General features: G+C 40.3%; 3 protein-coding genes and 1 long non-coding RNA gene across 4 annotated transcripts; 1 reads left to right on the top strand and 3 right to left on the bottom strand.

Annotated features, from left to right (window-relative positions):
• Window positions 1-63: 63 nt before the first annotated feature.
• LOC310721848 lies at window positions 64-6617 on the bottom strand. The gene is made up of 3 exons (XR_014532212.1): window positions 6475-6617; window positions 6058-6193; window positions 64-633 (listed from the first exon to the last, which is right to left on the bottom strand). It is a non-coding gene; the product is annotated as an uncharacterized lncRNA (long non-coding RNA).
• Window positions 2161-12044, top strand: LOC310721814 (netrin-4). Its single transcript, XM_083533805.1, has 11 exons — window positions 2161-2729; window positions 2788-2953; window positions 4006-4415; window positions 4585-4908; window positions 6031-6157; window positions 6497-6685; window positions 7719-7938; window positions 9848-9975; window positions 10086-10154; window positions 10288-10458; window positions 10922-12044. The coding sequence occupies exons 2-11, from the start codon at window positions 2866-2868 to the stop codon at window positions 11056-11058; spliced, it is 1863 nt and encodes a 620-aa protein (XP_083389931.1). The 5' UTR covers window positions 2161-2729; window positions 2788-2865; the 3' UTR covers window positions 11059-12044.
• A 199-nt stretch (window positions 12045-12243) lies between these two features.
• Window positions 12244-16659, bottom strand: chchd4a (coiled-coil-helix-coiled-coil-helix domain containing 4a). The gene is made up of 4 exons (XM_083533868.1): window positions 16493-16659; window positions 15894-15992; window positions 13343-15354; window positions 12244-12667 (listed from the first exon to the last, which is right to left on the bottom strand). Exons 1-3 carry the CDS (start codon window positions 16512-16514, stop codon window positions 15017-15019), a joined length of 459 nt encoding a protein of 152 aa, XP_083389994.1. The 5' UTR covers window positions 16515-16659; the 3' UTR covers window positions 12244-12667; window positions 13343-15016.
• Window positions 16660-18398: 1739 nt separating this feature from the next.
• ldlrad2 (low density lipoprotein receptor class A domain containing 2) lies at window positions 18399-24307 on the bottom strand. Its single transcript, XM_083533825.1, has 5 exons — window positions 23856-24307; window positions 22454-22954; window positions 22102-22248; window positions 21858-21992; window positions 18399-20356 (listed from the first exon to the last, which is right to left on the bottom strand). The coding sequence occupies exons 1-5, from the start codon at window positions 23926-23928 to the stop codon at window positions 20088-20090; spliced, it is 1125 nt and encodes a 374-aa protein (XP_083389951.1). The 5' UTR covers window positions 23929-24307; the 3' UTR covers window positions 18399-20087.
• Window positions 24308-26971: the final 2664 nt, after the last annotated feature.

Here is a 26971-nt window from a genome sequence, read left to right on the forward strand (position 1 = left end):
TATATATATATATATATATATATATATATATATATATATATATATATATATATATAGCCATTAAAGATCATGTAATATCATGTGCTCCAGATGCCCTGAGCCTGACACAAATTCATCCCTCACCTGTTTTCCAGATACGTTTCTGGATGGTACTTAATGATAAAAACATGATCAAAATAAAATCTGGTCCACGTAAAACAGCTCATAAAAACAGCTGATTCAGCATCCACCACATTCTTGGTTTTTTTGGCCTTGGTTTTCTGGCAGCCTGTTCTCTCATTTTACTTTAATGAGCTGCTGAAAACATTCCCTGCATAAATCTGGCAAAAATTCCAACTGTTTTCTCTGCACAATAAATCCAGGATAATTAACAGCACTTCAGTTAAATTTATTAACGCAATTCAAGCCAAAACCGAGACTCTGGTATGCACGTGTTTTTAGACATCTTCACCTAAGAGCACATGAACGAGCCGATAGCGAGGCAACCAATGGACACGATTACACACAAATGAAAGCATGGAGTTTGTATTATTGCTGTCTGATTAAAATGAATACCAGGTCAAAACATCATCCCTCTAGAACCAGGAAGCAACACGTTAGACAATCCGAAGCTTCTGAGCTGAAATGTTTGCACTAGAGTCACAAATACACAAATGTATGTTTATTATTAGTGAAACCAAACTCAACATAGAGCATGAAGACAAAATATCCTTGTAAACGTTTTTAAGTAATTACGGTGTTTTAAATGACATAAATCATCAGGACACCAATTGGAACTTTTGCTGTTTCCACACGGAAGGTTTTAATTGCCGGATGTTTGCGTCATGGCGGATTTTGGTGTTTGATTTGAGACTTGGTGCATAATTCAAACAAATGTTTAGTGACTAAAAAATATTTTTTTAGTGTATTTTTCACCTTGTGTGCACAAGGCTGAACACAAAGTCACAGGGAGCACCGACCTCAATAAGTCAATGTGCTAAAAAATCTTCTTAAATATAGATACATTTCCTATAAGCAGATTTTGTCTCGAAGCTTTTTGAGCAACTTTGACTTTCTACTCAACTACATTTATGATTTAATATATGTAGTTTTACTCAATTCTGTTTTAAATGACCGTTACTGTGACCGTTACCAATTACTGTCCTTTTATTTGTTAATTCAAGATATATTTTTTTAAATTTGCTTTACCACGTTGTCGTTTTTTTGTGGTTGATTCTTTATTTCGTTCTGGCATGTTAAAGAAGCTGATGTGTTGATTTTGGTTAATGCAGTGTTGAGGTGTACAATCTGTTTTGAATTTTAGAAAATAAAACCTCACAAATCAACAGTTTTTTTCAGGAATTATGAGTCTCAATGTTGAGGACACGTGCATCTTTGAGCCTACGTTTAATATGAGTCAAATACTCAAGTACTGCTCAAATCAGATACTCAAAGACTTTTACTTTCACACCTCTGCACCTGGCCAATGTATTATTCTCCACAAAAGAATTCCAGACCAAAATCACTATCTAAAAATAAACCAGATCAAAATCCTGCACTCTCACATCCATCGCCTCTTCTCACGAGGCCTCCGAACGATCTCCAAATCAGGCCTGCACACGTGCAAAGATCAAATATGATCAGCTAACGCACCATCAACAGGATTAACTGCAATCTCCAGTAAGGATATTTGTCTCACGGAGCCTGTGTGAGGGCAATGGCAAGGGAGCAGAGCCTCAGTGCTGGGTGAGGATGAAGGAAAGGAAAGGAAAGGAAAGGAAATCTCTCAGTGTGGTTTACAGCCTGGACGTGAGCCAGACACGAAGGAGAGAGAAGGATGAAAGCAGCAGGCTGAGATGCAGCGAAGCACAATGGGGGCAGAGGGGAAATTAATGAAGAGCAGATCTACAAGTGAAAAAAATATGTTTTACACACCATGAAGAGGTTCGAGGTGTTTGAAGAAGCAGAATGAGGTAAGATTTTTTTAATGAACATCAATGAAACAAACATTTAATGAACATAAATTTTTTGGAATGACTCTAAAAGTGAAACAGAATAATAATTTGACACCATTTTTTTATCATCTTATGAACATATCAGGTGAATCCACTGAGTCCAAGAAATGATCTAACTGTGTTGGTGGAGCTGAAAAGAAAGAATTTAAAAGAATTACACAGAAGCTCTTCGAAAGCCGCCTTAAATCGTGCCAGAAATGCTGAAGTTTTATTGGTGGTGCATTTGGTCAGCCTGTGACTGTGACGAGACTTTACTAGAACATTTTGTAGCTGTTGCTTTTACACTGAACCATTAAACTGGAAACCACACAGTGGGTAGTAACGTGTGGTGTGAAAATCCTGGTCCTCAGATCCTCTCCAATTACCAGAGGATTTCTTTTAGGAAGTTTGGTGGACGTGTGGAACTCAGGGCAGTGGTATCCTCTGAAAAAAAATCTCCATCCATGCAGGTTAATGTTGTAGAAAATTGTGCTAAAGATCCACTCCTGTGCCTTAAACCTAAAACTAAGATTGAGCAATCAAATAAAATGGTTGAATGTTCATGATCAGGAAACATCATAGCAGATGGTATCATGATTAACTGGTACCATCAAACCCTGGAGATGGTGGGACAGTAGGTGCTGTGCCACCTAGAAGTGATTTTGGTAGCTTGGTTTCAGGAAAGTGTGAGGGTGTAATTGTGGGTTTTGGACATTTTTTTTCTCTGCTCAGGTCCTGTGTGCTCCTCCTCGGAGAGTGAGTTTTCAGTGTGTGTGTGTGTGTGAGTGTGTGTGTGTGTGTGTGTTTTACTGAGAACATTTGCAGCACGCGCTTTAAGATCTCTGCTTGCGGTCTTGATTTGCATCGGGCACACATTCAGGAGGTGGTGTTGATGGTGATTATGATGATGATGATGATCTCGAGCATGAAGCGCTTCCCACGTGCGATGCTTCTTCTAGGATTTTTGCACGGTGTGACAGGTGAGAAGATCTGTTCTCTTCTTTACCTGTTCTTCTGCCACTTTTACAGATCTGTAGATTTTGCTCCTGTGCGCAATGCATTGCATCTCTTTAAAAAAAGAACCTGAGTATAGCAGGAACTTTGACATGGCAGTGTACATATGGTGGTGGGATTCTGCATTGATGATAAGCTCCATCCTGGTGAGGGTGGTGGAAAATCTGGGTAAGGAGACACCAGGTCATTACAGGGCATCGGTGCACATTCTTGAGCTATTTAGAGAATTTTTACTTTACATTTTCTCATGCGTTATGGGAGGTCAGAGAAAACCAGAGCAAACCCATGCAGTCATGGTAAGAAGATGGAACTCCCAAAACACAATACTTTTCACTAATTGAAGGTAAAGGCTTTTTACTTGTGTTTTGTGTATACTTGTGTATTGAAAGTAATTATATTAATAAAGTTATTTTGCTAAAATTGGCACATTTTTATTGCAAAAGAAAGTAAAAGAAAGCTCGCCAACATTTTTTCACCGAAAGCTCCAAGACTAAATTCCCTCTACGGCCATTACACACACAATGTGATTTCACAATGCGATTTTTCTTCTCTTGTGCCCTTTTTTTTCCACCCCCGTGACCTCTGCTAATGCGACCAGCTGCGCTTTCTCTGCATGTTGTTGTGTAGCTGTCAGTCGCATTAATGATCGCTGGAGTGAATGCAACATTGTGGCACACACAGCCTGAAGCCTCATTTGTGCTGAAGTACCTGGTTCCTAATATGGTTCAAAGCAACATTGAACAAAAACACCCACGGTTAATTAAACACATTGAATTTTGTGGCGTGTACGCCATTAAGAGGTACATAATCCGACTCCATCCTTGTGTAGAATCTGTTCGTTCTATGGCTCGCATCCCAAAAAGCACCTAATGGATTCTTGATACAATCCCAAACCATTTGCAAATCCCAAATCCATTTGCAGCCAAAGCAGGGAAATCCAGGCTTAACGTTTAATCCTGGCATCAATCATTCTAAAGTTTGTGTGTTTGATCGTTTCTATTCCTCATATTTAATCCAGCCTCCAGATGTGTGGGCAACTCCTGCAGCCCTCCTGTGGGCAACTTGGCCAGTGGTAGGGCTCTTCACACTCAGTCTTCCTGCTGCTCCAACAGCTCGCTGATGGTGGACGACCCGTTTCTCCACCCAGACACGTGGTGGGAGTCGGGGGCCACAGCGGCTGAAGAGGATGAGATCCGTCTAGACTTGGAGGACCGGTTCTGCCTGACGCATGTGGTGATGGTGTTCCGCTCTCCGCGTCCCGCCGCCATGAGCCTTGAGCGCTCGCAGGACTTTGGCCGTTCCTGGGAAATACTAAAGGTGTTTGCTGAGAACTGCAGCTCTGTTTTCGGTCTTGATGATGACATTAGCCAGCAGGAGGCGCTTTGCACATCCAGATACTCAAGCGCCAGGCCGTGTACTGGAGGAGAGGCAAGTTATTTGATTTATTAGCCTTGTAGCAGTAAAAAACTGATACGAAAGGTTTTCCTTTAGAACATTCTTTCAGGGATTGACAGGAAATCAAATTTGTCTTGTGAGTGTTTTTGATATACGATATACACCTTAAAGTTTCATTCTCTCCTTTATCCCGGATCCCCAGGTGATTTTTCCATCTATGGCTAAGGGCAGAGGAATAGACGACCCCTACAGTCCTGAAGCTCTGTGCATACTGACCCTCACTAACCTGCGCATACGCCTCCTGAAACCCCATCGCTGTCCAGCTTCCCCTCTCACCTCCTCTAGGGGGCGGCACAACGCTCTACTACAAGCCCGCAGCCGCCGATCCTTACCGAAAGTTTACTCAGCTCATAACTACCGGAATTCTTCTCCTTATGCCATCTTCTCGCTCATTGCACAAGGGACATGTATGTGTCACGGACACGGAGAACGATGCCTTCTTACTGAAGGAGAAAGCATCAGTTTTGTAAGTTGGTGTGAGAAAGATTGAGGTCTATGGTGCCAAAAAGCCAAAAACAGTTTATTTGTGAGGTTTTATTTTCTAAAATACAAGTCGAATTGTAAATCTCAACACTGCATTAACCAACAAAACAACAGCTTTTTGAACATGCCAGAATGAAACAAAAATCTCAAAAAGGGATCTTCAGTTAACCAATAAAATGACAGGATCATGTCACAAAGTAGAAGAACCATTAGTATTTAATAGACAATAAATTTAAAGTAAATACTGTAATGCGGAATAAATAAACCTTAAAAAACCCATGTAAAATATAGTGCAGAAAAAAGTACATATATTAAACATTAATGTAGTTGAGTCAAAACTGCTTCTATCTTTGATATTACTTCGATGAAGTACTATAAGAAGTATAAATTAAAAAACGATGCTAAATATACAAGAGAAAATAAGACGGACATCTTAAAATGTAAAAAAAAAAAAATTTGTTCCTTAAAATTGAAAAATTTATTAACATTTTATTGTCGAAATTTCATACTAGAATATCTGTGGAAACTAAACCTATTTACTGCATTCAGCTGCCATATTACATAAAAATGCAAATACTAATATATAAATACAAAAATTATAAATAAAAAAAAAAATATATATATATAATTCAAATTCATTAAAAAAATAAAAAAATTTAAAAAATAAAAAAAAAGGTTTTTACGGTGTTTTCTTTATGTTTAAGTTTGAATTGTTCCCAAACTTTGGAAACTTTCTGTTTCTGTTGTGGTCGTTCCTCCACTTTTCATTCTGCAGCATCTTGTGTTATCTGTCCAGCGGTCTTATTTATAAACGTGGCGTAAGTACGTTTCAGCCCTGTTTCGTGCGTACGCTAGTTTTTCAAATGAGACCTCATAATGGTACAGAGTTTAGCAGGTGGTGCATCAGTAATAATGGTCCGTGTGGAAACACAGTGCTCTGTGTGTAGTTAAACGGACTAAACGAATAATCGAGGCAAATAATTCACCTCAGTGATTTTTTTATTCAAATGACTCGAGTTACTCTAAGAATCGTTTCAGACGTAATTTATATACAAATGTGTGTGTGTGTGTGTGTGTGTGTGTGTGTGTGTGTGTGTGTGTGCAGGTACAAGGTAAGTGTGTTTGCACTCACCACACTGCAGGTGATCACTGTGAGAAATGTGCTCGACTCTACAACGATCGGCCCTGGAGAGCAGGAAACGACAGCAACGGAGAACCGAACCCGTGTCAGAGTAAGTGTTGCCGACCGAGTATTGCTTATGCGGCTACTATTATGGAAAAGATACGTATATTAGTATAATAGTGAGCCAATTCTCAAATCTGATTGGTCCAGAAATGTTGATTTGTTTTCTTTAATATCAGCTCTGGTATAAACTTATATGCTCCACAAAAGCTGCATCTAATAAAAAATTGATTATAAAAAGTAGTTTTTGCACAATCATATATCATTAAGGACGTATGTGAGATTCATGGAAGGAGTCTCCAGTGTCAGGGCTTCATAAATACCACTGAAAAATCTTCAGAACAATCAGGATTCATAAACCTTTACTTTGCTGTCTCTATCCATCCAGAGTGCGAATGTCATGGCCATGCACACAGATGTCACTTCTCCCAGCGAGTGTGGATCTCCACGGGTGGCACAAGCGGAGGGGTTTGCGATAACTGCAAGCACAACACGATGGGACGGAAGTGCCACCGCTGCCGCCTGGGATACCGACGTCAGCTGGGTCGACCGCTGAACTCGCATCAAGCCTGTACAAGTGAGTGAAGCAGGAACTTTGTATTGTGTAATGCACAGGGTTCACAGGATTAAAATACGTGCCACAGCATGCAAATAAAACATGGCGTTGTACGTGCAACAACGTGCCCCTGACCATCAAATGAAGAAGAGTGTAATAATATCTAATTCAACAGGTTGTAGAAGAGGAGACTCATAGCCCTCGGGGTCAGGATGAAGGAAATGAGAATTAAGCCATTGATAATTTAATATCAGTATTATATATTATATATTTAATATGGAAAGAAACACAAATTTACGTTAACACAGATTTGTACATAATACAATTCTAAGAATTCTTTTTTTCTTTTTTTTAATCTTTTGTCTTTATTTCAAATTAAGCTTTGGTGAATATATTTGTTTTTTTAGCATAATCACATAATAGGAAATATATGCATTTGCCTAATTTGATTTAATTTGTCTATTGGCAGATTGGGATTATTATTTTTACTAAATCTTAAAAAGAAAAAAAAATATTTTTAAGACTTTTTTTTATTTTTTTATTAAATATTACAAATTAGTCCCAACCGAGTGCTCGGTGTAAACACCTAATACTAATTCAGTTTATTTGTACTCCTAAAGTAAAACATGTCCTTATAATTTGAGGATTTAAACCTTGTTTTTAGATTTGCCATGAAAATATTCTCGTGTTTGTGAGAAATTAGATCTTTAAATGAATTAGCAGTGTAATTGAGTAATTGTGTAGTATTCAGTGCCCTCTGCAGGTAGAAGTGTAGCACTACAACGTTATAACAAAATAAAATAAAAAATGGCGTTAGAGTATAGGAAAGATTTGAGAAATGCAGAATTGAAACGAAATTTCAGAAAGAAGCTTACACCTAAAAAGTAAAGACAGATGCATTTTTTTTTCTGTTTATGAACAGACACTTTCACTTCCTGAGAGACTCACAGTACAACCATTAAGAAGCTGATGGTTCTGATCCATGCAATAAAACCTCGCTTTTCCAGAAGTATACTCTAAATACTCCATCTATCCATGTTTACTCTTACCACAGAATGTAGGTGCAGCTCAGTCGGCTCTATGCCAGTCAGTTACAATGACGAGACGATTTGGTGGTGCCAACCCAGGACCGGGCAGTGCCATTGTAAGACTGGTGTGGGTGGGAAGAGCTGTAGTCACTGCCTGCCAGGATACTGGGGCTTTGGATTTGAGGGCTGCAGCCCTTGCATCTGCACTCTGTCCTGTGATCCTGTTACAGGTTACTGCTTGGAAAGGTGATCTTCAGCAACTTCATATTACTCTCCATATCTAACTGCTCATCTACGTTTTATATCATCATTTCTGTAACTGATATGCCTACATGGTTTATGTATAGGTTCTATATAAGGAATGACTAAACGTTACATAAAGGCTTTGAAAATCTCTAGCACATGGTACAAGCTCCAAAATGGCAACATTTACTGGTTATATATTACAAAAGAAATATAGTTTAGTAAAAATATATAGTGTGATATAGTAAAAATAATGAATAAAACATGCTATTTTTCAACCCTACTTTCGTCTCGATTTATTTTGTCAAATTCTTATTTTCATTTATTACACATCACAGCCATAAGGGTTGCACAAGCCAGTGCACTCTTAGTGTCGGTCTCAAGCCCAGGTAAATGGGGAGAGTTGCGTTAGGAAGGGAATCCAGAGTAATACATGTGATAAATCAAATATGCGGATCACAAAACTAAATTCTTATCGGATCGATCGAGGTCCGGGTTACCAATGACCGCCACAGGTATCGTTAGCCAACAGGGTATGGAGATGCAACCTGAAGGAGATTGGGCAACTACTACAGAAGTGATAAGGGAGAGAGCTAGGAAGGCACTTGTGACTTCTGGGAATAGAAAGGAAGACAAAGAGACGTGATGATGGAATGAGGAAGTGCAGGACAGCATAAGGAGAAACAGGTTGGAGAAACAGAATTGGGATCGACAGAGTGATGAGAAAAGTAGACAGGAGATGTGGCAGCAGGTCAAGAGGGATGTGGCGAAAGCCAAGGAAAAAGCATGTGAGGAGCTGTATGAGAAGTTGAACACTAAGAAAGGAGAAAAGGATTTGTAGCGATTGGCCAGGCAAAGGAACCGAGCTGGGAAGGATGTGCTGCAAGTTAGAGCAATAAAGGATGGAGATGGAAATGTGTTGACTAGTGAGGAGAGTGTGTTGAGAAGATGGAGGGAGTATTTTGAGCAGCTGATGATTGAGGAAAATGAAAGAGAGAAGGTTGGGTGGTGTGGAGATGGTAAAGCAGGAAGTGGATAAAATTAGTAAGGAGGAAGTGAGAGCAGCGATTAAGAGGATGAAGAGTGGAAAGTCGTTTGGACCAGATGACATACCGGTAGAAGCATGGAGATGTTTAGGAGAGATGCAGTGGAGTTTTTAACCAGATTGTTCAACAAGATTCTGGAAGGTGAGAAGATGCCTGAGGAATGGAGAAGGAGTGTGTTGATAGTGATCTTTAAGAATAAGGGAGATGTGCAGACCTGCAGCAACTACAGGAGAATAAAGTTGATCAGTCACACCATGAAGTTATCAGATTAGATTTGATTCAACTTTATTGTCATTGGCAGTTATGGGAAAGAGTAGCGGAAGCCAGGATGAAAGAAGAGGTGACCATCTGTGAGCCATAGTATGGTTTAATTTAGAGAAAAAGCACTACAATGGAAAATTTGCTTTGAGTATGTTGATAGAGAAGTATAGAGAAGGTCAGGAGGAGTGTGTGTTTGTGGAGTGTGTGTTTGTGGATTTAGATATATAGCGTACGACAGGGCGGAGAGAGGAGCGAGCGATGAGGAGAACAACGATTATTAGAGGGACAGCGCATGTAGGACGTTTTGGAGACAAGGTGAGGAAGGTGAGATTGAGATGGTTTGGACATGTGCAGAGGAGGGACATGGGGAACAGTATATCGGTAGGAGAATGCTGAGGATGGAGCCACCTGGAAGGAGGAAAAGAGGAAGACCAAGTAGGAGGTTTATGGATTTGGTGATAGAAGACATGCAGGTAGTTAATGTAAAAGAGGCGGATGTAGAGGACAGAGTAGTATGAAGACGGATAATCTGCTGCTGTGACCCATAACGGGAGAAGCTGCAATAAAAAAAAAAATATTACAGATGTTCTTCTTTCTCCTTCCAGCAAAGCCAACAGAGAATTTTACAACATTCCCATCGGAGGTCAAATTCCTGATCTGACTCACTTCCACCCACATGAAGAAAACAAGTCATGGTCCAACAAGCTCACCGTCTCTGCCCAGTACTACACAGGTGAGCTAACAGGATTGGACAGCATGTACAGGTCATCCCACGCTATCAGGGAACGTCCTGAATCACGTTATAAATGAGTACAAAATTACAGTGTGTGATGATTCTAACAGGGAAATGTAGCTGCAAGGAACGGAAGGTGAAGAGTGTATCTGATTTGTGCCGGATGAAACATGCTTACGGTAAGATCAGAAGATTTCTGTATCAACGTTCAATTATTACTGTTTTATAAATACCTTATTTATTAAAAATCACATGGCTGTCTGGATCACATTTGTATCTTTTAAATACTAAACACTTTGCTCTCGGGTGCAGTGATGAAGGCCAGCGTGTTGTCAGCTCATGATAAAGGCACACATGCGGTGGTGCAGGTGAAGGTGAGGAAGGTGCTGCGTTCAGGCATTGTGGCACTTTCTCAGGGTACACACAGTCTGTACCCGCTGTCCTGGACCAGCCGTGGCTGCACCTGCCCCGTCCTCAACCCAGGTACGGAGTATGTATATATACAATTAATTTATACACAAATCTATACTTTTTTGGGTATCTGTATTTAACCTTTTTACATTTTAAAGTCAAATATCCTACTTTTTATTCAACTACATTTTGTGAAATCAGTCGTTCCTGATTATTTATGAGGGTAAAAACTTAACTGGTCAAACACGCAGCGATCCTCCAATCAGGGTCGAGCACTCGCTCTGTTATGAACTTGTTCTGATCGGCGCTTGGTGTATCTACTGATCACCAACATTCAGTTCAGCATCAGTTCAACATCAAGCAGAACATTTACAGAGGAATAAACGATGAAGAAACTTCAGACTCGTACTCACCACAACACACGTGACCTCGTTTACTGATTTACTACATGATAGTTGTGTAACTTCGTCCACCACTGCTACAGATGCAGTGGAAAAAGCTGCTGAAATGACTGTGCTTTCCCACCTGTGTCCAGGAGTGGAGTACCTGCTGGCAGGTTCGGAGGAGGCCGAATCGGGCCGCTTGCTGGTCACCATGCAGAGTCTGGTGGTGCCATGGACAAACACGCTCGACTTTCTGGTCTCCGAGGCTCTGCGGCAGGGCTGCTTTTGACACACTGTCTTACAAACACCGCCGGATTCTTAGACCAGGGGACGTGAACAGAACCACATACAGACCCAAAAGAACAGAACTCGCATTCTGAACAAGGATTGAACAGGGACTCTCGATACACAACTCATTGTGTTATTTGCCTTCACGGTTTGCTAAATTAGTTCTCAAACCAGTTATAGCGAACCTCACTTTGTGTCATAGGGGATTAAAAACCACATCAAGCCTGACAAAACCCCCATCTTTTTATGGAGTAAGAAAAAAAAAAAAACATGGAGGTTACATGGCTTTTTTTTCCTATTTGAAAAACCTTTGATCTTAATTTAAGGCAGAAATCTGAACTAAACTATAATTTACTTCTACAAGATTACATCTTATACACGAGCAGGCATAACATTATGACCACATCGCTAATATTCTGGTCCCCTTTTGCTGCTAAAACAGTTCTGACCCGTGGAGCATTAATGCCATTACTTTAGCAATTTGAGCTACAGGAGCTCATCTTTTGGATCGGACCACATGGAACAGCCCACAAGAGCTGCAGTTTTGGAGAAGCTCTGACCCAGACGTCTAGACGTCACAATTTGTCAAACTCGCTCAAATCCTTACTCTCGCCCATTTTTTCTGCTTCCAACATGTCAACTTTGAGGACAAAATGTCCACATGCTGCCTGATTGATAAATCCACCCACTAACAGGTGCCATGATGAAGAGATAATCAATGTTCTTCACTTTGACTATTATAATGATATAATGTTATGCCTGATCAGTGTGTATTAGAATGTGGAAACACCGGGTCATTTTATGGTTACTGAGGCACATGAATGTTTATTTTCTGTGCAACAAACAGAAGAAGAACTGGACAATGAATGACTGGAAAAGTTTTCTGTTTACCGATGCGTCCAAATTGGACATTTTGGTTGGAGTTGCTTTGGAGCAGGGAAAATTAGAGACTTGTTCCAGGGGAGGAAATAAAGCTTTAGACCTTTCCATGCCATGACAACATGTGATACAGAACATTAAGTATTTTTATCTTTAAGGATAATAATCGCTGCCCATAACAGATCATGAATGTCAGAGGGGATTTTAAGTATTCAACACTGAAATATGCTGAAGGGCCAATTTTCCCCTCTAATACAGCCATTAATTATATAAGTATGTAGCAGCACTGATGCAAAATGCAAATGTGTTGAACAGAACAGAATAGCCTTTATTTGTCACATATACATTAGAGCACAGTGAAATTCGTTCTTCGCATATCATTCTTGCATGGAAGTTGGGGTCAGAGTGCAGAATCAGCCATGACACAACCCCCTGGAGCACAAAGGGTTAAGGGGCTTGCTCAAGGGCCCAAAAGTGGCAGCTTGGCAATACCAGGGCTTAAACCCCCGACCTTCCAATCAGTAACCCAGCACCTTAACCACTGAGCTACAAGCAAGGAGATTGTAAATGTTCATGAGGGCTGAAACAAGTCCTCAAGTGATTCGAGTAATTTAAATACAAAATACATCAAGGAAAATTATTGGCCTCGATGCACCGTTTCATCCATTTAACTACACACGAAGAACTGGGTTTCCCCACGGACCATTCTTACTGACGCACCACACACTAAACTCTGGAGAGTTCCGGACAGGTAAACATTAAGGAAGCCCGTTTCCGCCACATAAAAACAAAAGCTTGCCTCAAAATAAAATCCGCTACTATCAATAGAATCACATCTTATCAGACTGAGCCTCTGATCCCTAACAACCAGCTCTGGAGGAGATGGAACAAGACAGATGAAGCAGAGGAACCTCGTTCATACACCTACAGCTTCAAATTTCAGGCCCACAACATGGTTACTGGTGGATGCACAAGAAATGTTGGATGTTTACGAGAAATAACGTCTGAATTGTGAGAAACAGTCAGAATTAAGAATAAATAAAGTCAGAATTAAGCGAAATTTTTCTTGTTTTTTTTATGTGGCGGAAACGAGCTTCCAAACAACACAGAAGACACTGCAGAATGAAAACTGGAGAAATGGGAAGAAAACAACGAGGGGCGAGGAGAAGATTCAGGCCAAAGGACACGACAGAAAGTTCCCAAAGTTTGGGATCATTTCAAACTAAAACATAAAAAAACACTGTACAGTGCGTTTACCCTTTTTAAAGTTATTCGATATGTATTTTCATATTTATGATTTTTTTTTTTGGTTATTTATCTATTGGTATTCCCTGGTGGTCTAGTGGTTAGGATGCGGCGCTCTCACCGCTGCAACCCGGTTTCGATTCCGGGTCGGGTCAGGGAACCAACCTCAGCCACTCTCAGGGCCGGTCCCAAGCCCGGATAAATGGGGAGGGTTGTGTTAGGAAGGGCATCCAGCGTAAAAACATGTGCCAAATCAAACATGCGGATGATCCGCTGTAGCGACCCCTAATGGGAGAAGCCGAAAAAGTTTATCTATTGGTATTTCGATGTAATACACCAATTAAATGCACTTAAATGGGTTTAGTTTTCAAATATTGCAATTTCAGCAATAATAATGTCAATTTTTCTAAAATTGAATTATTTGTTCATTTTAGGAGAACCGTTTTATTTCCTGTTGCATATTTAGTATTGCGCTTTAATAAAGAAAAAGTACATCTTATCCGATTACCCGATTAATCGATAGAATACTCGACTTCTAAAATAATCGAGAGCTGCAGCCCTAAAGTTCATCCTAATCGCATTTATTTATTTTAAAGAATTAACTAAGAGAACTCAATAAAATGATCAAAGATATATACATATCATCTGATTTTACCTGAAAAATCGATATAAACCAAAATGGTATTGTGTGAATACGAGCCTCGCCCTTTCAGAGAAACACATCGGTTCTTTAATAATCCACACGTGTTTAATTCTTTGGTGTAATATTGATCGGATCCTGGTGAAACGTCTCGGGGTTTATCGAGCTCTTAAAGGAATCAGCAATAAATCTTAGGATTTTTTTTCTACATTGAAAAGAAAACAGAGAACAAATCAGTGCATCAGACTTCAGTCATGAAGCGTCCTCATTCATTCAAAACATAATAATATACTTCCTACACCACCAGAATGTTCCATCGCACCTTTTTATCTGGTTCAGTGAGACAGGATACAGGAATTCGAACCTGAAACCCACACACACCCACAAAATCACTTTCCATTGAGCCTGTGTCTATGTTGTGGTCTTAAAACAAGTCTCTCAGCCATGTCCCTCCATCGGATAAGACTTTTGTCGGCCGTGTTCTTCATTTACGCACTTTGATCTAGGAGGGAGACGAAGCTGACATGTTTGCGTCAACACAAAAGTAATCGATAAAACCAGGTAACACGGTGTAACATTTTGGGGCGGCCATGTTGGAAAAGCCACATTGTCTTGCTACACATTTTCATCGTACAAGCCGAGTCTCCTCACTGAGAGTACAGGAATATCACACACACACACACACACACACACACACACACACACACACACACACACACACACACACACACACACACACACACACACACACACACACACACACACAGAGGCAGCTCTCTCTCAGACAAACAATTCAGTCACAATTTGTCTTTTTGTTTTTTTAAGAAAAGGCGACTCGGTGGCCTTTAGACAGGAACAGTGTTCATCATGTCTGATCAGCAGGAGTCCACTTATTTTCACTGAACTCACGCCTTTCTTCCTCCTGGATTTGTAGGAAATTATCCAGGCATGATGTTTACAGCATTATTAGTCATTATTAGCATTTCTATCATCATAGCTTTTTTTTTTTTATTCTCCTGAGCCAGAGTAGGTCAGTTCAGAGGTTAAAAGGTTGTGTGTGTGTGTGTGTGTGTGTGTGTGTGTGTGTGTGTGTGTGTGTATGGAAAGAAAGAGTGAGTGTGTGAGAGAGAGAGAGAGAGAGAGAGAGAGAGAGAGAGAGAGAGAGAGAGAGAGAGAGAGAGAGAGAGAGAAGAGATTAGCTGTCTGCAGACTTTTCTGTGCTTGACGGCGTCTCTTCGGAGCCTGGAACAGAATCAGAGTCAGTGCCGCGGGTCTCCGCGAGCACATCGCCATCTGAGGAGAACTTCTCCTTCTCCTTCTCGTCGTCGTCATCCTGAGGGTAGAGTTCGGGGTATTTCTGCATGCACTCCTGCATGCCGCGGAAATACTCGATGCACTCCGAGCCCTTCACCTCCTCCTTGCTGTAGTGGAAACAGGAAAAGGCGTCTTTGAACTGCTGGCCGCAGGGGCCACTCGCCATCCCCCCCAGACACGGGCAGTTCCAGTTTATGTCTCCGCTGGGCAGAATGAGACCTGCAGGGGCACAAAGGCAATAAATTAACTCACTCTTCACCCGGGATCTGCTCCGAGCTGGGTGAGGGGCGTAGTTTTTTGGTTTTATCATCACTATCATCATCATCATCATCATAGGTAGATGAGGGAGAAATGGCAAAAATATCACGCATCTAGACTGTGTGTGTTCTCGTATTTACAGGATGAATGATTTGGCACATTTCTTTCTCCGTCTCTTTCATTCTTCATTCTCTCTCCCTAATTATTTCTACCCCCATCCTTGTGTCTTTATCTGCTTTTCTCTGTCTCTTTCACACTCTCTCTATCGTTCTTTTTATTCTCTTTGAATAATCCATTCTGCCCCTGGTATCTGCCCCCTCTCAGATTCTGGTCTCAGGCTCCATCTCTGCCCCTAGTCTCAGAACCTGGTCTCAATCTCCAGTCTCAGTCCCCGCCTCTGAACCTGGTCTTGGCTCCTGGTCTCTGAACCTGGTCTCGGTCTCTGGTCTCATTATCATTAATCATGTCTTTTACTCGGGTGTTTAGTGTCGTGAGCTCACCGTGATCTTCATAAGGGTCATTGGGGTCGTCTTCCACCAGCTCAGCACTGCTCGGTGCTTCGTGATCTTCCTTGGTCACAAAGATGACGCGATCTTTACCTGCCAACAGAAACAACCAACACACTCAGAAGACATAAATATGTACTGAGGTTTATTATGAAAGAAAGGAAGGAATAAATGAATGAGAGAGAGAGAGAGAGAGAGAGAGAGAGAGAGAGAGAGAGAGAGAGAGAGAAATAAAAAGAGAGTGCAACATCAGGCGGATCAAACCCATCTGATTTATTTACAGAGTTCAGTATTAGATTTAATATGTCTCAGGTGTTGAGCATTTGAAGACTCATTTATTAATTTCCCGCCCGTATTCCGACAAATCTCCGCCTCCTAATCTAGGATTGACTAAACACAAACCGAGTCAGCTTTTTATCGAATGGTTGCGAGAACCAGAATAGAAACAACCAATCGGATGAGTGTGGGCGGTGTTTACCGGAATACGGGTGCCGCTAACCGCTAACCCACGACATGAGAAACCAATGTCATTGAAGAAGAAACAAGAAAACCACGGACCTCGTGAGGACCACCGGGGGGTAAATAAAACTCACCTTCCTGCCTGCAGTAAGACATTTTTCAGCGCGGGACAGAGACAGGGACGGAGACAGAGACAGATTCTACTCCACACTGATTATACTGACGCTCTACACGGGGTCCTGTCCCAACCGGCAAACAGAGCAGGCGCGCGCGTGTACGTGAGACAAATCGGAACTGGAGACTGTGCTTTCAAAATAAAAGTTTTATTTTAAACCGGATATGAAAATATTGTCTTCAGAAAAAAAGTTCAGGCAGGGTGGAGAAGAGTGATAGCAGGAGTGATTTGTGATAGAAGAGTATCTGTGAGAGTGAAAGGGGAAGTTTATAGGACTGTGGTGAGACCTGAGAGGTTGTATGTTTGTAAAAGGCAGGAGGTGGAGCTGGAGGTAAAAGAGCTGAAGACACCAGGAAAGAAATGTCAGACAGACAGAAAAAAAGAAAAGAAAGAAAAGAAAAGAAAGAAAGAAAGAAAGAAAGAAAGAAAGAAAGAAAGAAAGAAAGAAAGAAAGAAAGAAAGAAAAGGTCATGTCACTATATGATTTCTATATACAATCTTCAAGAAAAAAGAAAGAAATAGAGAGAAATTAACAGACAGAAATTCTGTCACTACCTGCTTTATCTAAAAAAGCAAAAAGAAAGTAAGAAAGAAGTTCCAAAGAAGACCTCAATAACCCACACCGTATTCTGTCTCCAATTATTCTTTTTCTATTTTCATAAACAAAAAGTCTCTGTATGCGTTCACGTTTTTTTCCATGTTGTTCGTGTTCCTGTCAGAGAAGAAGAATACAGAAAAACTACAAAAAAACCCAAAAACATTTCATTGTTGGAGTTCAATTTGTATACATTATGAAATATTTCTTTATAATTATATTTATGACATAATATTTTTCAAGATTCGACAACAATATTAGTTTCTGGCAAACTCGTTTTCTTGAAATGCACATCTCAGGCCTAACCATGGCGGGAAAAAAAAACTAGTTTTTGATGCGAACATATTCCTGTTCGAGCTGAATAAATGCACGTAAATTTTCTAAACAAAATGCAAAAGGATATCAGCAGGTGAAGGGCTGAGCTTTTATAGGTGCTCATAACTGTACTTTACAGTGTACTGCATGGCTGTGAGCACAATTTTATACAATCATGGACACAAACATGTGTGAGCCCAAGATAAAAGAGAAACAATACATTATAAACGTGTGTGTGTGTGTGTGTGTGTGTGAAGTCAGAGCAAACAAATGTAATCAGAGATGCTTTTACATTCACCGTGTGTGTGTGTGTGTGAGACGTGTGACGACACAGAAAAGCGTGAGGTCAGAGGCGGATCCGTCCGCTTCAACAAAAGGCATCAGATATTAAAGTCGGGGACGGCTTTTTGGGGTAAAGGAAGGGCGGGTGATGATATAAAGCATCTAAAAGGGACAGAAAGGAGGGGATTTGCTTTGAAAGGTTGCTAGTAGTTACAGCGGCAACACACACAGTTTGAGGTGCGAGAGATTGCCAAGAGTTTCTCGCTCCTCTTTTGTCAATACTGAGCTTTATCCCAGAGCAGGATCTGACAAAACACACACACACACACACACACACACACATACACACACAAAACAGACCCTCCATGTAACTGACAGCTAGTAATAAACAAACCTCGAATAAAAAGTTCATGGTTTAAGTGAAGGAAACTTTTTATCAGGAAACATTTATCAAACATTTACGGAAGGAGTCTCCAGTGTCAACACTTTACCCTCACTGGGGTTTTATGCGTTCTGTTTTCCTCCTCATTCACCTGAAAACGCTCTCCTTTAAAAAAAACACACTTACACACAAACATTTTTTTTTCAGGATTTCTCACGAATATATTTTCGATATTTTGATTCCGAACGAAAGCCCAAAATATAAAGATACTTATTATGAATTAAAACATTAAGATCATTAATCTTTTTTATTTACTGAACACAGTGTTTTTAATTAAAATGTTCAATGACCGTAAGTCAATCAATCTATCTGTATTTACATTCAATTTTCCTTAATATAAAACAGACTCACAAAACTACTTTCAAAAACACCTTACAATCCGCATGAAGAAAATACTGTAATAATATATATTTATACAAAAGCACAAAGAGACACTAACTCCAGTTTTTTTGTTTTTTGGTATAACATTTTGTCAGTCTTACAAATCTCACTGTGTACCTTTATCATGATTACAATCAACACCAAAGGCATCAAGAGTGCGCCGAACAGACACCATGCGAGAGGGAAACGTGATCCTCAACCCTCCAAACTGCTTTTAAACCCAAAGCAAGACTAAGCCCAGGTTCAGTTACTTTTCTATTTGGTATAAAGGTTAGATGATACATTTTCTGCCAGATCCCGCCCTCCCCTGTGTGTGTCTTTACTGATCACGGCAAATTGAGCAAAGTTATTGTTTCTGAAAGCAACTAAATACAAAACAAGCTTTTGGTCTGATAAAGGACTTTGTTTAAGTTTGGTTTGGTGTAGAATTGGGTTTAGTCTCAGCAGTTTTAGTTTCAGTTTGAGTTCATGCTCAGTTTTTGATTGTTAGTGTAACAAATGTATCAAAATGACTCAGTTTTCACTGCAAACTAAAACTAGTCCATAACTAAATCCAAACTGAGACTGAACCCAAAGTGAGACTAACCCCAACATGTGGCTAAACCCAAACTGAGACTAAACCAAAACAGCTACTCAACATAATCTGAGACAGTGTTCATGCCAGGACTAAACCCAAGATAAACTAAACCCAACCTGAGATTGAACTCCAAAAGGACTAAACACAAAATTAAAATTAAATGGCAAGGTCACAAAAAGTGGGAGTAGGTAGAGACTGAGATTAAATACAAACTGAGACTAAACCCAAACCAGGACTAAAGTAAAAATAATACTGAGCTGTAACTGATTTGTAACTGAGCTGTAACTGAGTTGTAACTGAGCTGTAACTGAGTTGTAACTGAGCTGTAACTGAGTTGTAACTGAGTTGTAACCGAGCAGTCGTGTGCTTGGCTTCGTTACAGAGCCGTATTAGGGCAGAGTGCACGCTTCAGGACACGACCTCTTGGAGAACAGGATAGAGTTCAGTAACTGAGCAACAGCCATGAGGAAAAATGCACCTCATCACCACAGAGCAGCGTACCAAGCTGACACCGAGACTCATAGCTGTTATGTAAGCATCTTCAACAAAAGCTCAGGGGGAAGAGTGAAACTGTTTGGACTGTGGTTTTTGAAAACAGAATCGGCCAGGACTCACACGGCTTTTGTGCATGCTCTTTTCGGGAAATCTAAATACCTCTTTCAGGTCTGTTTTCTGGTTAGAAATGATCACGATTTCCCGGAATCGCTGTAATAACACCGGCATCACCTTCTTCGCAACCTCCGAAAGAGCGATATGGAAAACAGCACAGAGTTTAAGTCTTAAGAACACAATTTAACACTTCACTGATTTCATTGAAAAGCAGCAGTACAAAAAAGTACAAACAATACATTTGCTCCATGTCTTTTTTGAACATGCGCCGTGATAAACACGTTACCACCAACGTGTCCTTCTCCATCCCTCCATCAGACACTTGTTTTTCAGAGAGTCCTACAGTACGGACTCTACACAGCCACGGTGGTGATGGAGGCTGCGGGCATGGACGATTGTTGAGGTGTGACCTTGGCCAGCCGGTGTTCTTTGTTCTGCAAACAGCTCCGGCTGCACAGCTGACACGATGCGCAGAAGGAGTTACAGCACGGCAGGAAGCGACACACGCTCACTCTCCAGATAAACCAGCCGGGAGACCAGCAGCACCAGAACACCACCACTGAACCGGCCAGCACTCCCAGAACCACGTAGAGCGCCAGCAGAGACACGTTCGGAGGAGAATCTGAGGGAACATGTGGAGATATAGTGAACAAATATGTCTCCTGCATGGTGCCACTACAAAACAAAAAATATACAGTATCTCAGAAATAAGTGCACCCCTCACATTTCAGCAACCGTTTTATTATATCTTCTCAAGGGACAATACTATAGAAATGAAACGTGAATATATTTTAGAGTAGTCGATATGCAGATTATATATCAGTACAGATTTACTGTCCTCTAAAAATAACTCAACATACAGCCATTGTTGTCTAAATAACTGGCAACAAAAGTGAGTACACCCTAAGTGATAACAGGTGTATGTCATGTAACCGTGAAAAGCCACACGTCTAATTTATCATGTACATGTTTTTGTCTGCTTGACAGAACCATAAAAATTTGTGTATTTTCTAATAGAGCAGTTAAATGTGGTGCTTTGAGGACAATTCTCTCATACTGACCCCTGGATTTTTAATATGGGACCTCATGGCAAAGACTCTCTGAGGACTTGAGCCTGTGCTCAGATGCAAGTCTTACCTTTGAACACTTCCTTGAACACAATGAGCTAATCTGGGCCTAGCCTGCGTAGTACCTATTTACAGACACATAAATCCAACAATGGTCCTAGGGCACTCGCTGATCCTGGTGACCAGAGCTGACGGTTGATTTATAGCTCTGTCCACAGGAAGATGCAGCGGGCATTCATGTGCTCCTCCAATTAGCTTTATGCCCTTTGTCCTTCAGTTTAGCCATTACTTACACATAAAACACAATGGCCGCTTTAAGAGAGAAGCTACACACAGACGAAGGGTCAGCGCCCGTGTGAGCACGTTTCAAAGAATCTCATTATCAACACAATGTCTGTGAACTTTTCTAGGGTTAATAGAAAACGATGATTTGCCCAATAAGGCCAAAAGAAAAGTAAGACTGCAGAGAGTTTCTCTTAAAAAAGCGTGACTGAAAAATGCAACTTCTGGCTAGCGTGTAGCAAACACAATTAGTTTATATTTGAAACTTGTTTTTTAATAGATTTTATATAATATTAATAATAATAATAATAATAATAATAATAATAATAATAATAAGAGAAGAAGAAGCATTAAGTATTGACCTAGCTAAGAAACTGGATTCTAGCTAGCAATAACAAAGCTGCTACAGACTTGCTCATGCTAACACCTAGCTAACGAAGAAAAGAAAATATAGTCATGTTACAATTCAAATTTGTTGCATTAAAATTTGTTTAGAAAACAATATAGAAAAGACAATATATTTGATTTATGCTTAAGGATTTGGTGCTAATGTTAGCATTAGTTAGAACATAATGCATTTTTTATTCATTATTAATTTACAATGATATTAGATTTTTTGTGTAGACAACATTCTCAGTTAAAAGAAAATAACATTAAGAAAACATTAGAATTAAAATGAACATTTAAAAACATGATATAAACATGTGACAGACTGGATTTCTTGAATCCCAACATCCAGAAAGTGTTCATTCTTTAAATTAAATTTAAGCTTACCAGTGACAGAATCAGTGTCAGGGATGAGGTTTGGGCCACTGCACTTCTCCACAGTTGATGCCCTCACGGTGGCAATGCTCATCATGGGCGGAGGAGTTACATACGTCTGATGTGTGCTCGCCGTGAACAACAGATCTAAAACGGAGCAAACACGGTTCTAACTTTGAGTTTCCGCCTCTCCAGTTTCTTTTGTGCATGACACAATGAAAGCTTGCATGAAAACATTTTGAAAAGGTGTACTGACTTGTGCATCCCGGGTAATCTTGAAGGTCAGATCCATCTCCACAGTTGTCGATTCCCTTGTCGTCTTCACACACCAGACTCATTGGGATGCATTTCCCATTTTGGCAGGTGAAATAAGGCTCACTGCTGCATTCAGAGTGATTAAAGCCTGGAGAAGGACACCATTTGTGATGGATCAATCATTTAAAATTGTTAACATGGGTGTGTTGGACCTGCCACGACATTACAACCGTCTCATGAAAGAGATCAATAACAATGTACACAAAGTTTAAAGGTTTTTTCCATTAACAATGCACCATGTGCACAAGTGGAAGATGATCGAAGCTGATAACTATAATTAAGTGAGCTCTTACCCAGCCTGAATGAGGTGAAGTCCCCAACAAAATCCACACGTGGTTGAGTTCCCCGGGTCACCAGTCTCAGAGTCAGGTAGTTTCCAGTGGACAGGACTGGCCGTGGCAAGCTCTTTCCACAAAGTGGTGGCCCGATAGGGGGCGCCATCTTATCCCGCCCATCATATAACTGGATGTATGAGCCCGTGTGACAGGGATCTCCTTGGTTCTCGTCTAGTGTATGGTCTAAGCGCTGGTCCGGCCGTGTCAAACCCGACTGCGAGGGACCCCAGGCCGACTCTGGGATGAAGGGGACAGGGCTAAAGGGTGACACACGCAGCAGGCTGTAAACCAGGAAGAAGCGGAACTGGAACTGCACCTTGTCGCGGGGCGTGGCTGCCTGCATGGTCAGATGGCAGTCGGTGTTCATGCTGACGAAGTAGTACCTACGTGACTCCTGGTGAGACCGGACGACCATGCCGTCCCCCCGTACGGTCTGGCCACAAAAATCCACCACGTTCACTGTTGGGACATTGGGGGATTCAAGAAATTCATGTGTTTGCTGAGATAAAAGAAATAGACCTGTGTCCTTTTTCTGGGCCACTGTACCCTTCTTAGATGGTGATAATGGGACACAAGAGACCAAAGCAAACCTAATTGTTTGCCTAACGAAACGAAAAAAGGGAGTTGGCTGCGTAATCCCTCCCATCTGGGGCAAGAACCAAATAATAGGAAGATTTATAACCACTCCAAAGTTTATTAGCTTTGTTACCATGGGAAACTAGTGAATCCTTGATGCCTGACTTCCTGGAATGTCCTGAGAAAACCTCAGTCAGTGGCAGAGAAACAATACTTCAAAATATCCCGTAACCATGTTTCCTGAACTGAGTTTGCTCAGAAATGAGCAGGAGCAGAACAGTGGGCTTCTCGTAAAACTTATTCACTGCTCGGGAAACAAATGCAAATGCTCTCGATCGAGAATGGGTTCCCACTGAGATCAAGAGCAGGAGATTATCAGGAAAGGAAAGCATCGAGTTTAAAAAATATATTAGTTCTCTGGACTTAATTATGCATGCTCATTTACGTGGTTATTCATTTGAATGGATTTTGATGTGTTGTATATGATTTTGTGTCTAGAATTTATTCCTAAGCAGATGTTGGTAACTGGCGAGAGATTGGATTGTATTTTTCTATGCTAGATGTCAGGCAAAGATTAATATTTAATTTCTAAATGAAATCATGACTCATTTAGTACAAAGAAGATATAACTAATTTCAGTGAGAAAAGTGTTTTTATACAAATACAAATACTAATAATATTAATAATTAATAATAATGAAATATTTGTTTTATTCAAATACTATCTAGCAGCAGATATCATTGTAATGTAAATGTCATGGATAAAAATTGGATGAAAATCTCACCTGTCTCGATGGCACCAGTTTGCAGTGGCACTAAACTCAGAAGAACAAACCATGTAAACTGAAGTCTGGCCATCAGGAGTTTCTTTTTTACCCCCCAAAGTTGCACTAGAGTTTTTGATCCGTCAACGACATTTCACCCATCTGAAGAGTTTATAAAGCGGAGCATATGATCCTCATGATCCGGTATTGTGGCTCCTAGAAGCGCCCGTTATTATGTCCTATGGGTGGATGAGGAGCGCGTCCTGCTTCATCATCACCACGTTTGATGCCTCCTCGTCAAGTCCACGCGTCTGAGCCGATTCCTTGGCAACAGGGCACCAACTCCAAAAAGACCACGCGCTCACAAGGAGGGGCTTCCTTCCATTCACCACCATCATTACCATCACCACCACCACCTTCATCATCATCATCATCATCATCATTCTCAGTGTGGACACTTACACGCACTTACCAAAGCCGAGAGACCCCCCACCCAAAAAAATAAAAATAAAATAGCGTTTTGAATCCCCATATAGGCTGCAGGACAAAAAAATAAATAAACGCCAATTAGTGTCAAAGAAGAAAAGGCACAGAGGCACACGTGCCGAAGTAACGCTGAATAATGCATGAATATGCTAATTAGACACGCCCTTCAAATCGACGTGCCCCGCCCCTTTCCCATTAACGCATGACATGTTACATGACCTGCATTGAATTCAGATACCAGTCCGTTTATTCTATGTTGAAGTTATTCCAAAGTGTAACTGTGCAGAAAGACTTTATGGTGTTAAACAGATTGCTGGTGTCTTTCACAGCCGACTTCAACATCTCCCAGAGTTTAGTACCAATGAAGACAACCACCATCATTCCAGCGCTGAAGAATTGTCTGTACTGCTCAGATTGCGCTCACACTTACCACCACTACCTGCAGCTAATCATGAAAAACCTAAAAAAACTGTTTACTCCCAGCTTCTCTATCAGATTGCTAACTTCAAGAAGACCCGAGCAAGCCACTCACCACTGCACATACAAAAAGAGTGAAATTTTTTATGGTGTGAACATGACAGAAGACATCTCCTGGACTCTCAACACAACCTGCCAAAACAAGAAGGCACATCAGCTTCTTGTGAACGTTAAAGAACGAGAGTAGGATTGAGTAGGCACCAATCAGAGGCTGCATTTTTATGATGTTATCATGTAGAACTTCTTACAAAGTATTTAACAGTATTTTAAAAGTACAAAAACAAAAAAAACTAATATTTTGATACAAAGTACGAAGCGATTTCCATCAACCCTAACAAATATAAAATACAAAATCCTATTTTATATTTAAAATACACATTTAAAATACACGTATCATACATCCTGCCCATCCCTGAGCATTCAAATCAGCTGTCTCTAACCACAAAACTCTTGTGAGAAGCAGCTAAAAAGATCATCAGGTCTCTTTACCCACCAACATGGCCTCATACAATACTTAATAAGCTCAGCTTGTCATGTAAATAAGACATCGTAAATTCCTCTGTCCTGAAGCCTTTCACATGTAGGAAAACTGACTGTTACAAAGCACTAGTACGAGAGAATCCTTCTATAAATGTTAAATAAATGTATTTCCTTACAGAGAACTTAACCATACAGACCTTCTGAGTTTTATTAAATATCTAGCTAATTCTTAATATATTATTAGTCTTGGACTTTAAGACATCTCGAGCATATCTGGGAAGTCCTGGTATACGCTGGTACTATAGAAAAAAAAAACGTTTCAGTGCTTTAATGTAAACAATTTGCATAAAAGTAAAGAGCTGCTTCTGTCCAATCGGCATCACAACATATTTGAAGGAGAAGGAAAAATATTAAAACAATACATGCTACAAAATGACAACATTCTGAACAAAATATACAGTGTGTGTGAGTGAAGGAGAGTAAACGTGTGGATTACAAGCAGAGTCATGAGGTGTCTCCAATGTAAACGCTTCACTGTCAGCAGGAATCCTGTATTAAACATTCCTGACTTTGCTCTCTAGCCTTATAAAAATGACCTGCCTGGTGAAGGCGAGACCTGATTGTTCTACATGAAGCGTGACCCTCTGGTGACACCCAGACCATCCTGTGATGTCTCCTAACCCGGGTTTAGAGGTGAAGTTAGGAGCATCACTTGTGCACCGCTACCACTGTAAACTGTACTTTATTACCCTGTTACAACTTCACTCCTACTTATGATGGTATTATTGTCAAGTTATTACTCTTACACACCCAATCATTTGGTTTGTACTACCTGGACATCAATACATTATGTCTTGTCCTGTATAAGATAGGATAAGATAAGATTAGATAAGATCAATCCATTAACCTAATACCCAACCTAATATTATCTGATCAGACGTGATCCTATGGCTCTCCCTTTCCACTTACAAATTGGCAACAGCGCTTAAGTAATTAAGAGCACCTAAATGGTATTCAGAATGTTGAATTTCTTAATACTCATGTGATCTTTTAACAGAAGAGTCTTCCCTTATTTTAACTAATTCTGCGTAAAAAGTAACACCGTAGGCCAGGTGTCCCCAACCCCCGGGCCGCAGACAGGTACTGAGCGGGCCACAAAAAAAATTCATTCTTTAAAATTTGATTATTTTCCGCACTTGCTTCAGTTTATTTTATTTTATGCATGGATAAATAACCCTCCCACTGATACCGCATTACGTTGAGTTACGTTTTCTTATATATATATAATAAGGACATGAATAATAAAATGATGTAATATGTATAGACCATTTCAAGAAAGAGAACAATAACAAACGTTGGTTTTATTAAATACGATCTTAAAATGTAGTGAATCTGATTTTACTTGCAATATTCCACATAAACAGATGCAACTATTCAAACTCCAGACCTCTCTCTTTTGATTTCATGAATGAACTTAAGCAATACCTGTTTCAAAAAAGCTTTTTCTCTTAAACTCTCCCTATCTTTAATGAGGTGTAAGTCTCAAAAAATTCCCTTTTTCTACTTTCTTGTCATTGTTTACAATTTTATTAGTTAATGGTTGTATTAGTCTGTTTACTGTCTATAAGCATTCATTACACAAAATAGATTCAGGCGTGCGCATGCGTGGTAGCTCACCCGCGCCGACAGGGTTA

The sequence above is a fragment of the Silurus aristotelis genome (genome assembly GCF_946808225.1).
Source record: "Silurus aristotelis genome assembly, chromosome: 28".
NCBI classification, from domain to species: domain Eukaryota; kingdom Metazoa; phylum Chordata; class Actinopteri; order Siluriformes; family Siluridae; genus Silurus; species Silurus aristotelis.